The sequence below is a fragment of the Phascolarctos cinereus genome, unplaced genomic scaffold, assembly GCF_003287225.1.
Source record: "Phascolarctos cinereus isolate Bilbo 61053 unplaced genomic scaffold, phaCin_HiC Scaffold_5;HRSCAF=322, whole genome shotgun sequence".
Classification (NCBI taxonomy): domain Eukaryota; kingdom Metazoa; phylum Chordata; class Mammalia; order Diprotodontia; family Phascolarctidae; genus Phascolarctos; species Phascolarctos cinereus.
In genome coordinates this window covers 476598762-476615718 of record NW_027555958.1, presented here as the reverse complement: position 1 = coordinate 476615718, position 16957 = coordinate 476598762, and the positions used below count along the sequence as shown (strand labels likewise).

The window sequence follows — 16957 nt, the reverse complement described above, 5'->3', positions numbered from 1 at the left end:
GGAAGAGGAGAGCTACTCCTTTATACAGCACATTCAGGTTGGAGAAATGCTTTATATTTGAAGTCAAAAAGGCCTGGGTTCAAATCACACCTTAGCCTTTCTAGACACATGACTCAGCAAGTCACATAATCTCTTGTGTCTCAGTTTCCTCATTTGTAAAATGAGGGGTTTGGACTTGATGGATTCCAAGGTACTTATAAAAACCACTCAGAACTGGCAGATATGTTATCAAGGATTGCTTTCCGTGATCTTTGAGAAATCATGGAGAATAGGAGGGGAGGGAAGGCAATGATCATTTGGGTAGCATCTACGCTGTGCCAGGCGCTGTGCTAAGTGCTTTGCTTTTTTCACTTATCTCTGTTTGCCTCAGTTTCCTCATCTGTAAAATGAGCTGGAGAAGGAATTGACAAACCACTTTCGTATATTGTCCAAGAAAACCCCAAATGGGATCATGAAGAGTCAAACATGACTGAAATGACTGAACCACAACAAAAATCTTCTTTAGTGGTCCCCTTGTGGAGGCATGAAGGTGCCACACTTCATCACATACAGTCGGTCCTCAATTGCCCTTAACACACTGCCACAGGCTGATAGTGTGTGTGGATAGTGGATGGGGAGAGTGGGGGGAAGCCAGATGCTAAGGACTCTGAATCTCTGAATCCTGAACTACCTTGACATTTACTCTTGCACTCCTAAGGCATGACCAAGTTTCCTCAGGCATTTTGAACATTCTTCTTGTGTGACACACATCATTTCTGGTTTCAATTACTGTTGTGTGTAGACATTTTCACATTTAGTTGGAATGACCTTGACTGATTTTGATTCCATGGGAGACGTTCCCACGTACCAGGAAACAGAATTTTATTGCCTTCTATACCATGCATCTTCCCAACCTGCCCACCTTCATCTCTCCCCACCTCCCAGATTCTTTTTAGGTATTGTCTTCTCCCATTAGAAAGTAAGTTCCTTGCGGGCAGGGGCTGTCTTTCATCTGGCTTATATTTGTATGCCTGTTTGTATTTGTCTGCCTCAGACACTTCCTAGCTGTGTGACTCTGGGCAAGTCACATGAGCTCTGTCTGCATCACTTTCCTCATGTATAAAATGGGTATTATAATAATAGCACCTACTTTGTGGGGTTGTTGTTAAGGACAAAATGAGCTAATATTTGTAAAGCACTTTGTAAAATCTTAAAGCTCTATCTAAATGCTTCACAAGGTTGTGGAGATCAAGTGAGACACCCCCCCCCCGCAAAAATGGAAGAAAAGAAGTGCCAACAAGCAGGCCCTTTGTGTTCCCCGTGTGCCACACAGTGTGCTCTCGGAGTTGGAGTCTACTTTCTTCTGGTCTCAGGTCTACCGAGGGGAGAATGTCACCAACTTTGGGGGAGATATTTTGCACCAACTTTTCTTAGAGTTCTTCCTTTAGTAAATACCCCTTTCTTCGAGCTACTTAAGTTTGGTTGACTAGTTAATAACCAATTACCAGAGTGGGAAAGCACATTAATCAAACAAACCCCCTAATCACTAAGGACCAACCCTAGAGCTTTGGGAGATGTAGCAGTCATGTTCCAGGGACCCAACTTATTGTGGGAACGGAAGCTGGGACAAGTCTATTTTTCTACACTGTGTGTACTTATTTGTGTATATGTTATCTCCCCTAGTAGAATGTAAGCTCTTTGAGGGCAGGGACTGTTTGATTTCTACCTTTGTAATGCTAGGACTTGGCACAGTTCCTGGTGTATAGATTAAACCCCTAACAAATTCAGACAGACTACATTAAACATTCAGCCTTCTCTGTGGTGTGAAACTTGCCTAAGGCTATACTAGACTTCTTCTCACACCCAGGAAGCCCAAACTTACCTGGGCCATTTGCCACCTTTCCTACCATTGTCCTTTCCCCCCTTCTTTCTACCTGGAAGAGCAACAGATTTCCAGAAATCATGCCCCCACTCTGCATGGGAGTTGCTCTGCTCAGTTTTGGGAATGCTGTCCTGGGGCTGAACTGTCCTGAAGGATGATTCAATGAGGACCGACTCACCTGATCCCGTATATCAAGCTGGTCCCAGGTTGTGATTGCCATCATGTCCAGTTATTCACTAGGACATCCAGGCATCTACCTCTGCTTTCACATCTTGTATGTGCACCCCGTCTTCTTCCACCTCTAGCATAACTTCTGGGGATGGTCATCAAAGCAGCACTGCTAGCTACCACTAGAAGGAGGAAGAGAGTCAAGGGCCCAATGGCTCTGCTTGCCATCACTGGCACTGTCCTCACCAAAGCTCCCTTTCCTGGACCCCACTGCTCTCCATACTTTGTCTCCTCCATTTGATAAGAGCAGGGACTTTTTTCCACTTTGGTATTTTTATTCTCAGCAGTTTTAAACTGCCTGGCACATAGTAGGCTTTAATAAATGCTTGTCTTTCATTCCTATAACTCCATTTTCTTCTTTCCTCATGGGAGTTATTTATGACTGTATCATGAAAACTTCCAGAAAGCCCCATCCCTTTGGATTTGATATGTTGAATTTAGACTACACAATCCTATAATTCATTTCAATTCAACAAGTCCTTGTGAGCCACCTATCTTTTCTTGAAACTCAGAAATTTACTCTCCCAGAGTCTCAGATGTGTATTCATAGCTAGCAGAATATGAATTAGCATTTATATAGCGCACACACACACACACACACACACACACTTCATCCTCATGATAACCCAGGATATAAAGGCTATTATTCTCCCCATTCTATGGATGAGGAAACTGAGGCACATAGCAGTTCAGTGACTTGCCCAGGGTTACACAGCTAATACGTGTCTGAGGCAGGATTTGATTTAGTCCTTAGACGTCCTGACTCCAAATGCTGTACTCTCCTCAGTGCACTACCTAGCTGCTGTATTAGAACAATGGAAACTTATTGTTTGCTTTCCTCATGAAAACTAGCTGGGAATAGCTGGTGAAAGAGAGTTCCAATTGGGATAGAAGGAATAAAGAAAGGGGTAATTTTGGAGTCAGATCATAGAGCTAAGACTCAAAAAGACCCCAGGGGCCATCTATTCCAAGTCCCTTATTTTGCAGAAGAGGAACTGAGGCCCAGTGACTTTCCCCAGGTAACGTGTGGCCGAGGTAAGATCTTAACCCAGGTTCTCCAAATCCAGAATCAGCGCTCTTTCATTTCTGAAAGGTGGGCTCATCAATAGGGCTGCACTGGGGACATGAAGCCCTTATAGGCTTGGGAACAAAGATTGCTAGAGGTTGGGCAGAGGGTGAGCTTGAACTTGAAGAATACGGAATGGAAATTTCAACTACTTTGTTGTTGTTCAGTTATTTTCAGTCATGTCTGACTCTTCATGACCCCATCTGGGGTTTTCTTGGCAAAGTTCTCCAGCTTATTTTACAGATGATTAACTGAGGCAAATAGGGTTAAGTGACTTGCCCAGGGTCACACAGATAGTGTCTGAGGCTGGATTTGAATTCAGGTCTTCCTGATATGAGTTCAGGTAGTCCCCAATTGGTAGTTATCAGCAAGGTCATGTTGTCAAGATTTCTTTGTGATATTTTACATAGAAAAGTATCAGAGTCATACTGTCTTTCATGTTAAAAGCCAGAAACCAAACAAAACTTGCAAATGAATGAAATGGTTTCTTTTATATAGACTTTGAGTCTGAGAAACCATCGAAATGCAACAAATGAGGACCACCCTCGTGGTGTTTGTCTAGCACTTCCAAAGGGTGACAATCATTTGTAACATAGAAGCCAAGGGAGAGCATCTTAGAGGAGCCAAAATGCCAGGACTTTCTCGGGCACTTCCTTGTGTAAACATTTCCAAGATGGTGCCAAGCCCATCACCCTCGTTTTGGGGTCTGAAGACTAATTGCTGCACAAGCGAGCCTCCTGCCTTTTTTTGCATGAATTTCTTGCTGGGTGGTTATCTTGTATCTATTGCTTTTCTCTTACGAAATCGAGCCTCCTGCCTTTTTTTGCATGAATTTCTTGCTGGGTGGTTATCTTGTATCTATTGCTTTTCTCTTATGAAATCATGGCTTGGGGATTGTCGGATCTTAATGCATCTTTCAAGGACGATCACAGTTTAGAGGGAATGGATTGAAGTTCATCTTCCTCTGTCTTAATTGCTTACTAAAATGCCTGGAAATCATCCAATATTCTCCCCTCCCTCTTCCCCACCTGTGTTTTATATTTTGCAATATTTTTGAAGAGCTCAAATCAATCCAAGAAGAAATAAGAGAGTCAGTGGAAGAGAATGAGTCATACCCTTCTGAAGGCGAGCCTAGCGACTCCAGTGCAGACGAAGCACAAGAAGGCCCGAGTCGCTGTCTGTATCATCTTCACAAAGGTGAGGTCAAGCTTTTACCTAGGAATGAAGTTGAAAAGGCAGCTCTATTTCCATCTTTCATCTTCGTATCTATTCTTCCATCCTGATCTTGATCGTTTCATTTTTCTTTCATGAATAAGGGGCAATAGTTGGTCATGGAGGCTCAAAGCTGGGTATTGAGCTCCTTCTTCTAATTTTTTTTAATAAATGGGTTAGGGGGAAAGAAAGAAGATCACAAAATGTCCTCTGGGTATGACCGTGATTCTTTGCTCAAAATTCTGACCTAATTCATAAGCTGCCTCTGCCTTATTCAGTCGGCCAATACAGAAGACTGGCCCAATTGGTCCTCATTTCCAGTGCTCAGTGAAGAGGTTTCAATTTCCTCCTTGAAGTCACTGGGAGGAAGCACATTTAGAAAAGATTTGTTTGAATTCCTTTTATTTTCAGAGGCAAGAAGGAATTTCTTGCTTTTGGCATATGACCTGACTACTGGAGGTAATGAGCATTCAGGCTTGCAGTGCCACTTAGAATGGCTGACCCAATTATGGTACTGAATGGTTGCTAATGCATTGTGCACCTGGAGTTGCAGAGTCTCTGCCTCCATCATTCTCTTCTTCCCCCCACACACACATTTTAAACAACTAATGTTAAGGATGCTCACTTCCTTGTGAAGTTCAAGATGAAATGAGCTCCGTGGATTTGACTTTCAGGCCGATGCTATACAACATGGGTCTTTATAGCAAGATTCCACTGAGCTCATTGACAAATCCTTCAGCTTGGCATAATGGGTGAGGAGTTGTGGGCTGGATTTTGGGTCAGGAAGACTAGGGTTCAAATTTTGCCACTTGCCAGCTGTTTACCTCTGAGCATGTCACGCCTTTCTTGAGTCTTGGCTTCTTCATCAGTAAAATGGGGCTGATAATGATAGCCCTTACTTCATGAGATTGTTGTTGAGACTCAAATGCATTAATGTATTTGAAGTGCTTTGTAAACCTTAAAGTTTTATATAAGTGTGAGCTATTAATGGTGGCTTCAGATATTTAAACTGTTAAATGTTTAACAAGTAGCTCTCCAAAAAAAAGTACGTATGCACAATATACCTTTATGATTAATCTGCATTATTCACATTTTCTGCATCATTTTCTTAAGTCTATGCCAGGGGAACCTGGGGCCTCAAGGCCACATGTGGCCCTCTAGGTCCTCAAGTGTGGCCCTTTGACTGAATCCAAACTGCTCTGTGAAATTTGGATTCAGTGAAAGGGCCACACTTGAGGACCTAGAGTATCACATATGGCCTCAAGGCCACAGATTCCCTACCCTTGGTTTAGACAGTAAACAAAACAATCATTCAAACCCTAATTTGTAGCATTTTTCAGTTTCTGAGGAGTACATGCCCGCAATAACACTTTAACAATCAGGCTCTTGTGAGCTAGTGCAGCTTTTATTAACTTCATTATGTCTTTTTTCCTCCTCCTGCTGCTCCTCCTCATCATTATGATGTCTCCCCTTACTTCAGAGGGACCATTTAATTCCATGCAAATGAGGGGCAGTTTCATATAGTGGAAAGGGAGTCAGAAGATCTGGGTTCAAGTTCCCCACCATTTATTTATTGTCGTCGTGACTTCAAACAAGACCCTCACTTCTCCCAGTCTGTAAAAAGGTGGTGGTGGGCTGCTGCTGTGTGGGATGAGATAACTTCTAAGGAACCTTTGAATCTCAGAATCCTTATCTGTAAAATGGGCCTAACAATAGCCTCTACTTCAGAAGATCATCCAGGGTTACTCAGCCCATGTGTGTCTGCGGTTGGACATGGTGTTGTCAGTCAGGTGGGAGATTTCAGCGTCTCCATTCATGGCCATGTGACACTTTCAAAAGGAATAGAAACACTCTAATTCATTGACATTTGGTCATTGTACTTGGTTTATTTCTTTTAAAGAAAACCAATGAACATTATTCTCGCTTCAATGAGATTTCTAACTATTGTCTTTATCTAACTAGATAGCAGTCTTTATTGCACCTGGCTAATAAGACTGTAAAAACTGGGAACCATTTTTGGTGAGGGGCTAGAATACGGGATGAGAAGATATCGCTCACCATATGTCTGATTTGTTCAAGGTGCTGTATGATGCCAGGCCCAGGGAATTAATCTGCTACTTACCAGCCACTAATCCAAATTCAAATTCAATAAGTGCTTGCTAAGCACCTAGTGTCTTCAATACTATACTAAGTCCTGGGCATCCAAAGCCCCAAGCTGTTGCTGCCCTCAAGGAGTTTACATTCAACTGGGACTGGAGAGCCCAGTGTATGCATAGAGAGGTATTATCCAAGGTCAGGTGTATAGAGGCAAAGGGGTGATATAGATGGGGGTCTAAGAAAATTACAGGAGGAAGGGAATCCTTGAAGTTGGTAGAAATGTCACCTGAGCCAAGCCTTGAAGGAAGAGGATTCAGAAAGGCAGAGCTAAGGAGGTCATAAAAGCTGGTAAAGGATCATAGCTTAGAACTGGAAGGGGCCATCGAGGTAGCCTCCCCACCCCACCCTTATTGTACAGATTCAGAGTCATGTGCCTTGCTTCAGCCATAGCTAGTGAGTGTCTGGGGCAGGACTTAAATCTAGCTCTTCCTGACTCCAGTTCAGTGTCCTAGTGACCATTCCATGCTGTGTGGATAAAGTTAGAATGTCTGGTTAGAGAGTAATGCACATATTGTTTCCCTAAAATATGTATAAGATTAATCCTATTTCTCTTTTCTTACACATGCTTCCTTGCCATGATTTGGCCTGGCCTCATGTGGTCAGCAGCTGAGCTTCGTCCTAGCTGAGCCCCTCCTGCCCGAGGTGCGCTCACAGATGGCCCACACCTGTAGGCCCATAGCACCTCTTCCCCACAACGTGGAGCTCATTGGCGAGCATTCTTTTTTTGTTGGCTCAGTGATTCTGCGCTGTTGGCTTCCTGAGGGGTCTTTGATTCACTTCTAAATTTGGGAGCCAGCTTAGCAAAATAAAGGACTTACAAGGGAATGTTTGAAAATGACGTTTTTAAACATATTTTAATTAAAATCTGCATGGCTGAAGATAGAGCTTGAAAGGGCTTCTTGTCACCAGTTGCGTTTCCACTGAAGACTAAATCTCTTACCTAAGTGTGTTTGTTTTTTAATCCTATCATTAGCTTAATTACAGACATAAGGTGAGCCATGTCCTCTTGGCACATAGGCTAATCCCAAAGCATCACACAATCTGTCAGAAAGGATTTATTAAGCGTCTATGTGCCACGCAGTGTGCTAAGTGCTAAGTACACAAGGATAGAAGTGAAACATCTCCTGCCCTCAAGGAACTTCCATTCTATCGGAGAAGATTCATACACATATGTCTGTACACGTCATACGTATATAACATGCACATTGATCAGTATATGCAAATAGGTACTTGGGAGGGGAAACCACTGGGGGAATCAGGAAAGGTCTTGGCTGAGGCATGAAGGACAACTGGGGGAAAGCCAGGACCAAGGACAGCTCCAGGAATAGTCAGGAGGCCAGTTGGCCTGGAAGGGAGGAATGTTTCCGGAGACTGAAGAGATGGATAGAGATTAGATTGTGAAGGGCTTTCAATAGTAGAGAGGGGAGTTTACATCTGATCACGGAGTTCATATGGAGACCCTGGAGCTTACTGAGAAAAGGCCTTCTCTTCCAGCAGTATATTTGACAGGCAGTGTGGTGCAGTGGCTAGAGGAGCTTGACTCAGAACCATGAAGACTTGGGTCCGATCAACCATTCTCCTGATGCTTAGTAGCTATAAGACCGGGGGAAAATCATGTATCCTCTTGGGCCTTAGTTTCTTTCTTTTTTAAATGAGGGTGATAATACAAATTTACGGGATTGTCATGAAGCTCAAAGCAGATGGTTTAAAGACAGCCCTTGGTGAACCCTAAGGTATTCTAGAAGCGTGTCCCAAAAGTCGTAGTGCAGTTGTTAGCTCTTTGGGGCAAGGTCCTGCTGGTGAGGGAACTCCCCACCCATGCGGATAAGCACCTCTTCTCCAACTTGAAGTCATAGAGAATTGCCCTGGAATGAAGAGTAGGATTCAGCATAATTTCCATTAAACAACACAGATCAGAGGCTTGGGACTGAGAGAGGGTCATGACAGACATTGTAAATGTTGATTAGCATGTTAAAGTAACAATGTTTGATAGCTATGACACTTTAAATTTGCTGCGCACATTCCAAGCATAACAACCTTAAAATATCGATAGCTCAAGTTGATGTTGTAAAGTGCTCACGTTCATTATGGCAGTCGAGTGGCGTTGGATGAGAGGACTGCTCTTGAAGGGAGTCAGTAAGACCCCACTGAAAGGCCTGCCTCAGACACCCACGAGCTGTAGCCATTTACTTCATCTCCTTTGGCCTTCGTTTTTTCAACCGTGAATTGGGGGTAATGATGCCACCTTCCTCCCAGGGTTTTTGTGAGGATCAAATTAAATTATATTTGTAAAGCACTTAGCACAGTGCCTGGCACATCTGTTGTTCAGTCGTATCTGACTCTTCATGACCCCATTTGGGGTTTTCTTGGGGCAGATAATGGGGTGATTTGCCATTTCCTTCTCCAGCTTATTTTATAGATGAGGAAACTGAGGCAAACAGGGGTAAGTGACTTGGCCAGGGTCACACAGCTACTAAGTGTCTGAGGTCAGATTTGAACTCAGGTCTTCCTAACTTCAGGCATGGTGCTCTATCCACTGTATCATCTAGTATGAGGTCCTTAATAAATACTTATTCACTTCTCTTCCTTTAACCTCTGTCAGATTCAGTTTCCTCATGAAAAATAAGGCTAATAATAGGACGTACTTCCCAGGATTATTGTGAGGATCAAATGAGATAATATTTGTAAAGTACATAGCCTGACAAACACCAGGTGCTTAATAAATGCCTATTCCTTTGCCTTCCTTTAATTGCTGTCTGCCTCAGTTTCCTCTGTAAAATAAGGATAATAACAGTACCTGCCTCTCAGAATTGTTTGTGAAGGTCAAAGAAAATAACATAGAAGGTGCTTTGCAAACATCAGTGGGACATCAGTGCTGGCTACTATTACTGTGTCTTTGATCCTCATGCGGTTTTCTGAGGGCAGTGCCATCATTATCCCCACTTGAGGCTGAGCAAAGTTAAGCCAGTTAAGTATCTGAAGCTGGATTTGAACTCAAATCTGTCTATGTCCCCTAGTCACATGATAATGATAGCTGGCATTTATATGCAGCTGTAATGTTTACAAAATGTTTTAGTTGTATTATCTCATTTAGACAGGTAGGTACTGCTACTATCACCCCCATTATACAAGTGAGGAGGCTGAGGCTCAGAGGCTAAGTGATTTCTACACAAAGTAGTTCAATGAGAGAATAATAAATTTGGAGTTAGAGATTCTGGGTTAGAATCCTGCCACTTATTACCAGGGTGATCTAAGCAAGTCGTCTTTCTTGCCAAGGTGAGGGGGCAGAGCTGAAGACTTCTAAGGTCCCTCCCAGCTGGTGATCTGAGATAACAGGACTCCATAACACTCCTACCTCAACAATGAATACCTTTGTGGCCCTTGGTATGTCACTTCACCTCTGCCTGCCTCAGTTTCTTTATCTGTAAAATGGAGATTATGATAGTGTGTTACAGAAGAGAAAACTGAAGCAGACAGAGGTGAAGTGGCTCATCCAAGCGCACATAATTAGTTGCATGAAGTGAGATTTGAATCCAGGTCTTCTCGACTTCCTGCCAGCCCTATAACTGGCACCCCACTTTTTTTACTTGATTCTCCTTCCACCATCCCTGGCTGCCTCTCCTAAGCCATCTACATGAATGTGTTGCTAGAAAAATAGGCTCAGATGGACAGGCATGAAAAACAAAGGCCTTCTGCAGGGGTGTGCTGGTGAATGTTTAACAACCAACTTTGCTGGGGCAGAGTAGTACACACAGCATATTTTTAAGTTCAATATGCAATTATTAGCATTTCCTCTACCACTTTCTTAAACACTAAGTCAAATCCTGGTTTGCAGCACTTGACCATTTCTGAGGTGTAAATGCTCACACGATTGAATTTAACAATCAGCTCTCTCAAGCTTATTCAAGGTGGCTTCAGCACCCTCTTCCCAATCTCCCACTCCAGGAGTTCTGTATTATTTTTGATGAAAGACTGTAGCAAACAAAAAACCAGCCCTCCATCTGCCTTTTTCTCCAATTCCCTCAAAATAGCATCTGATAGAACTGCAGCGACCACACACCTCTCACATAATGCTTCAATTATTTTTGTAACTCCAGATGGGGACTTGTTGGCAGAGGAAACAGCAGCCCTGGAGACAGAGGAGGAGTCCAAGCATGATGCACCTGAGGGAGAGCAGCTGAAGAGGAGAGAAGCCTTTGAGCCCAAGAAAGCTGGGCCAGGGGCAGGAGCAGAGGAGCCCAGATCAAGGAAGGAGAAGGAAGAGGAAGAGGAAGAAGAAGAGGGGGAGGAGGAAGAGAAGGAAGAGGGGGAGGAGGAAGAGGAGAAGGAGCAAGAGGAGGAAGAGGAAGCTGAGGCAGCTCTGGGGAGGGGATGGGTGGTGGTCAATGCCACATCAGCACCTCGAGTTTTAGTTGAAGTGGCAGAATTGACTAAGGTCAGAGAGGTCCCAGGGGTCCATTGGGATGGGGAGGAGACAGGAGCTAAAAGAGAAGGGCTAGCATCTAAGGAAGAGGGGGAAGCGACAGAGAGGATGAGAATAACACAGGTCATAACTGATGCAAGATCTCATGAAGAGGAGATCTGGAGGGACAGAGGCTCAGAGAGAAAGGAGGCTGTGATCCAAGAGGAGGAGACTATAGGGAAGGCAGCCAGGGAAAGCCATGGGGATACAGGGGAGGTAAGGCATGAGACCAAGAATGAAGGAAGGATCCAAAGTGAAGTAGGAAGGTCCAAGGAGGAAGAGGCTGAGAGTGAGGCTGAAAGGGAAGGAGAATACACAGAAATGGTGTCTCCAGTCAGGTGGAACATGGCAGCTTGGATAGACGTGTTAGAGATGGAGGCACTTGAGGGCACCAAGGAAGCACTATCTAAGAAAAAGGAAACTTACCAAGAGGGGCAGGAAGGTGGGGAAAAGGCAGCAGTTCTGAGGGGTGTGACCCCAGAGGAGGAAGGGGACATTGGGGTAGCTGATTTAGAAGATGTTGGTAGGGAAGTTGGATATCCTAGGGGGGCAGAGAAGGAGACAGCTGCTGTGGGAGAGGAAATAGTGACTGAGGAGGAAACTGAGGCACTGAATGAAACTGTGAAGGCAACCATGTCCCAGAGGGAGGTGGTGACACCCCTAGCTGTAGCTGAAGCCAAGGAGGTTTTTGAACAATTGGAAGAAACCACAAATGGAGGAGAAGAGATAGAGGAAAAGGAGTGTGATACCGAGGAAGGAGTAGTAGGGAAGGGAATGGAGCCTGTTGACGGAGTGGTGTTTCACAGAGAAAGTGCCGAAAATGAGAGAAAACTGTCCCTAATGGAAGCAGCTTCTGAAGTCAAAGAGTTGTCAGGGAAAGAAGGAATTCCAGGAATGGAGGAAGAAGTGGAAATAGAAGATGGAGAAATCAGATATGGAGCCACAAGAGAGGTGACTTGCAGGGCAAAAGAAGAAAACAAAGTGGAAAAACAAGAGATGGGATTACCAGAGGAGGTCAGGAGGTCACCCAACAATAGAGATGGAATGCCTGACGTCAAACTGGTGAGAAAGAAGTGGACACCTGAGGAGGAGACCACAACAAAGGAACCATCGGTCACTGAAAGGGTAGAGACCCCAGAGGAAATAGGAGTAATAAGGGCTAAAGAGAGAGAAGAAACAGGAGTCCTAGTGAAGACCTACGGGGCTATCTTTGAAGAAGAGCCAGGGAGTGGGGGACAGGTCTGTGAAGAGGAAGCTCCAGCAGCAAGAACAGAGACAGAGATGTCTCTGGAGAAAGAAGCCCTAAAGAACAAAACACAAGAAGGGAAAACCATCGTGGACGGCCAAGCTGAGGCAGATGTGGGGGACGCAGGAGGGATGGCAGTGACAGCACTGAAGAGGGAGGTGTTGGCAGCAGCTGAGGGCAAAACAGAAGAAAATAAAGCCTCCTCTCCTTCAGATGGTGTTGTGGGGGAAACTTGGCCCAGGCAGGACCAGCTACTAAAGAAAACAGCAGCTGGAGGCAGAGTGGCAGTGGAGGAGGAGGGAAAGGGAGAAAGAGTCCCAGCTGTGGAGGAGGTGATAGGGAAAGCAGCCCCAGAGGCAGACCCAGCCACCAGGGAAGGGGTTCTTGAAATGAGTCTCATGATACAGGCATTGGAATGGGAGAGAGATCAGAAAAGGGACATAGTGAGAGAAGACTGGATGTGGGAGAAGAGCCAGGCTGAGGAGGCAGGGGATGAGGAGAAATCCAGACCAGGATCGCCAGAGCCCAGGGGAGAAGTGAAACACGGAGAGGGAGGGCCCCAGAGCCAGAGGCCCCGGGGCTTAGAAACCATGACTGTGGAAAATGGGATGACTGAAATCAGAGAGAGGCAAGAAAGCACAGCACAAAGGAAGGATGATGCTCTAGGAGCTGAAGTCCCAAGGCCCTAAGGTGAGTATAACCCAGAGTCCCCAAGCAGCAGCACAGAGGGACAGTGACCCAGGTCATGCCTTCCTTGCTCTGCCCAACACATGGGCATGCTCTGCTTAGTAGAAGCCTCCACATGGACTGTGTCCAGCCCCAAGGAAATCCAGTGGATTCAGCAGTAAGCATGTATGAAACTCCTTATATGCAAGGGGCTAGGAAGGCAATTAACAAACATGTATTTATTAAATACCTAATATATGTGAGAAATTGTACTAAGAGCTGGGGACCCAAAGGCAAAAGGAAACAGTCCCTGCACTGGAGGAAATAAAGATGGCAGTTCCTGACCTCAAGGAAGTTCCATTCTCCAGGGGATAAGGGAGAGGGCATGTGCACATATAAGCACAGCACAAGGTAGAGAGGGTGATGGCAGAAAAGGAGGGAACCAGAGAAAGTGTTCTAGAAAAATAGAGGGGGGAGGGTTCACTGTCACTCAAGAAGGGATGTGTGGTCAGAGAGCCGGAGTGAGCATGTAGCCAGAGCTGGGAGGAGCATGAGCAGCTAGGGTTTAGTCACAGCTGCTGACATCTGGTGGGAGAAACACTTCCTCCCCCTCTACTTTGCTTTTCAACTAAATGTGCCCCTCCCCCGGATGCTAGACTTGATAGCTTCAGAGGGATCGCTTTGGGTGGGACCACTGTGTGGTGGGAAAAGGGGGATAAAATAGGGTACTCCATGCCCTCACTAAGTATTGTATTTCTTTTCAGATTTTCTGATTTCTCCCCTTAGAATCAGGAACACAGGTGCTCACTATAAACAGCTCACACTACTCTCCCTTTATCTAGGGACACTAAGTCAGAATAAAAAGATTAATGCTGGGAAGGGGGGAGCAAGTGACCTTCTCCCCTTTACCCCCAAATTGGAGAAAAATGAGTTGAACATTCCAGTATTCTCTCTCTCTCTCTCTCTCTCTTCTCTCTCTCTCTCTCTCTCTCTCTCTCTCTCTCTCTCTCTCTGTCTCTCTGTCTCTGTCTCTCTGTCTCTGTCTCTTTCTCTCTCCTTTCCTCCCCTCCCCTCCCCCTTCTCTTTCCTTCTCTCTTTCTTTCTTTTTTGAACAGGATGATATGAAATTTCATACTGCTTGCTTCTATTAAGTATTTTCTGTGCCTTCACCTTAGAATTTTGGTAAAGTTTGTGTTTGTTAATAAATATGGAACAAGCAGCAATCTCTAAAGTGTGTCCTACCTATGATGTATTCATCTGACAGCCTCCCAGTGATGAGTGAGGGTTCTGCTTAGCTCTGCTGAATTATTCTGCTGGTAACATTGTCTGCTTTTTTTCTTATTTTTCAGATGGCTTTAAATATGTCTATGGAAAAAACAAGAAGCAGAGGAGCAAGTCTCTAATCATTGTCCTGTCCAGACTTTTATAGCACTGTGTTTTTTCTCCCTCTGAGTATTGCACACACACACACACACACACACACACACACACACACACACAGAGCTGTAAGTTTGTGCTGGATCAAGATACTCATCTATTCATTTTTGCTGATGCCCAACAAGACAAACTTTTCTGTTTAATCCAGAGGAACTACAGGACATGCAATTGAAATGGACTTATAAGAAGATAACTTAGAAGAAATGCTCTCTAATGGGATTAGTCTGTAGATGTTTCCCGTAATTGACATCCATCAATTTTCTAAGTGAAATAGTATTTTAAAATTAGTCCCTTTTATCCTAAGATCCTATAGTTTTATGCAAAATCACCCTATAGTTTTATGAGTTTATGCAAATTTATTTTTTGTTTTAAATTAATTTTCATTTTTCTTAGTTAATTGCTTGGGGATTACCTAAATCAGATTTGTGGTTTGGGACTACTAATGACTTGGCTTCTTGGTCCATGAAAGTCATGTCCAGTAGTCTCCCATGTCTGTTCATCAAGCAAAGTCCAGTGCTGACCTATAGGATGCAATCCCTGGGAATTGTCCTGACAAGATGGATTTGATGGATAAAAAGTCTTTGATTATAGTCTAGAAAGATCCTTTCTTACTGATAATGCCAAGTATTTCCCTCTAAGTGGGAAGGGTTATTTTGAAATGCTGAGAGAGAGAGAGAGAGAGAGAGAGAGAGAGAGAGAGAGAGAGAGAGAGAGAGAGAGAGTATTTTTATTATCCTTCCTTCCCCAGACAGCCAGCTAAACTCACAGCTTAACAGCATTTCATCTTAAGGATCCTGGTGGATCTGTGTTGATGCCACAAGGAATGGTCAGGAGGGGTGGCTTGGCCCACTATTCCCCACTTCTGTGGGGGGTGTTGTGCCAAGACTGCATCAGTAAATAACAGCACTGGATTTCTGGATCACCACTGGAAGCACTTCCCAGATAAGTGTGAGTGTGCCTCCTTCTGTGGAAAGGGCTCATGACTTCCCTTAGGATTCCTCTAGCCACAGAGCACTGCCCTTGGGGGCTGCTGGCCTTGGCCACCTTTTCCCCTTATAGAAGTGGTTTGTTAGATTGGATAAAGCATGGTTCTTAGAGCCTGAGTTCAAATTCCACTTCTGATGCCTATTTTCTGTGTGACCTTTTGTGAGTGACTCCGTTCCCTAGTCTCAGTTTCCTGATGTGTAAAATAAGGGGCGGTAGGCAAAGTGGGCTTTGAGGTCCTTTCTGGACCTGTGAACCTCTGGCAAAAAGGCAGATAAATTCTATAGAGAAATGATCACAAATAAGTATATAAGGTACTGAGCTCATTCGTCGGTACAGGAAATCCCCTCAATGAGAGTTCCCAAGGCCAACAAAATCACAGATCTGTTCCAACACTAAACCATCCTTCCCCCAGGCCCCATCCCCACCAAAGCCATTTCCTCCCCCAAAACAGGCAGCAAACCTCCCCCACAAATGCCTCAAACATGTGCTAGCTGGGCCTTCTGAGGCCCTGGGGACCAGGATTCTTATTTTGGTTGGCCCTTTGGTGCTTGATAAAGGAGAATTCTCTAAAGAACATGATCATTGATCATTCACTGCAGAAGAAGAATTTTTTGGGGGAGCAAAGGGGGTATGGTATTTGTGATAAAGAAAATAGGTCAGAGGGGTGAGGTTGGGCCTTTGAGGGAGAGGTGGGATCTCCAGTAGGCTGGGATGATGGCATTCTAGCAGGGCTGATGGTATTTTTCTCCCCTGCCTTGCCTTCTCCCCTAGCCCTAAGTTAATAACCATAATGAGCTGACTTTGGAGAGGGGAATGCTCTGCTCTAATAGGCTTCTTCCACAGCCTGTGGGCAGGCACCGGGTCACTCGGGGCATAATTTTATCCTCAGAGTATGACATGCCACGTCTTAATGAGCCCTCACATCAGGATTCTGCGGTCTTTGGTCTCTCTGTCTTCACTCTTTGGAATGACAATGCTTTCATAGAATGTGGAAGAATGCATAAGCACCTCTCCTGCACTGAACTATGATTTTTGTGTGGTGGTTAGAAAGGAAACAATGATTTATACAAAGGACTCATGGCATCAAAGTCCCCTGGGATGTTACTGTTCATGGCACACCTGGATTTCATGTTCTTGGGCTGGGTCTTCTATGTGGGCAATATGGCAGTGAAAGCATGAGCCTCCCCACCCAGCTGCTCCTCTTCGTCAGTGTTCTTCATTCTTAAAAGGACCAGTAAATAACATGCTGAAAGGGCAGGTTCATGGATGACCTGGCCTCATTAAGGTGACCCCTCAATACTTGCCTGGATTCATGATCTCCCCAGTGTGAAACATCTGCCAGTAGGAGAGATCACAACCCATTTTCTCTTTCCAATGTTGCACCATTCTCATCCTTGCCTCATCCCTAACTCCCTCCCTCCCTCCCTCCTTCAAGGGGCCACTGGACAGGCTGGAGACCTCCTTTTATATCCATTGATCAGGCAGCAAGAAATAAACACTTATTGTGTCCACTGCGTGCCCATCAATGAATAAGCTTTTGTTTAGCACCTACTATGTGCCAGGCACTGGGCTAAGCACTGAGAATACAAAAAAAAAAGGCAAAACTCATGTCTGCTTTCTAAATTTTCCTGTCCA

General features: G+C 44.6%; 1 protein-coding gene across 2 annotated transcripts in view; it reads left to right on the top strand.

Moving 5' to 3' along the window:
• ERICH3 (glutamate rich 3) overlaps positions 1 to 16799 on the top strand; it is a 149873-nt gene extending 133074 nt beyond the window's left edge. The window contains exons 13-15 of one of the 2 annotated variants that reach the window (XM_020968543.2): positions 4215 to 4352; positions 10622 to 12922; positions 14248 to 16799. In XM_020968543.2, coding sequence (XP_020824202.1) covers positions 4215 to 4352; positions 10622 to 12921 — 2438 coding nt within the window. In that variant the 3' untranslated portion in view covers position 12922; positions 14248 to 16799. The remainder of the gene's footprint in view (positions 1 to 4214; positions 4353 to 10621; positions 12923 to 14247) is intronic. The other variant, XM_020968547.2, reaches the window with a different exon arrangement.
• Positions 16800 to 16957: the final 158 nt, after the last annotated feature.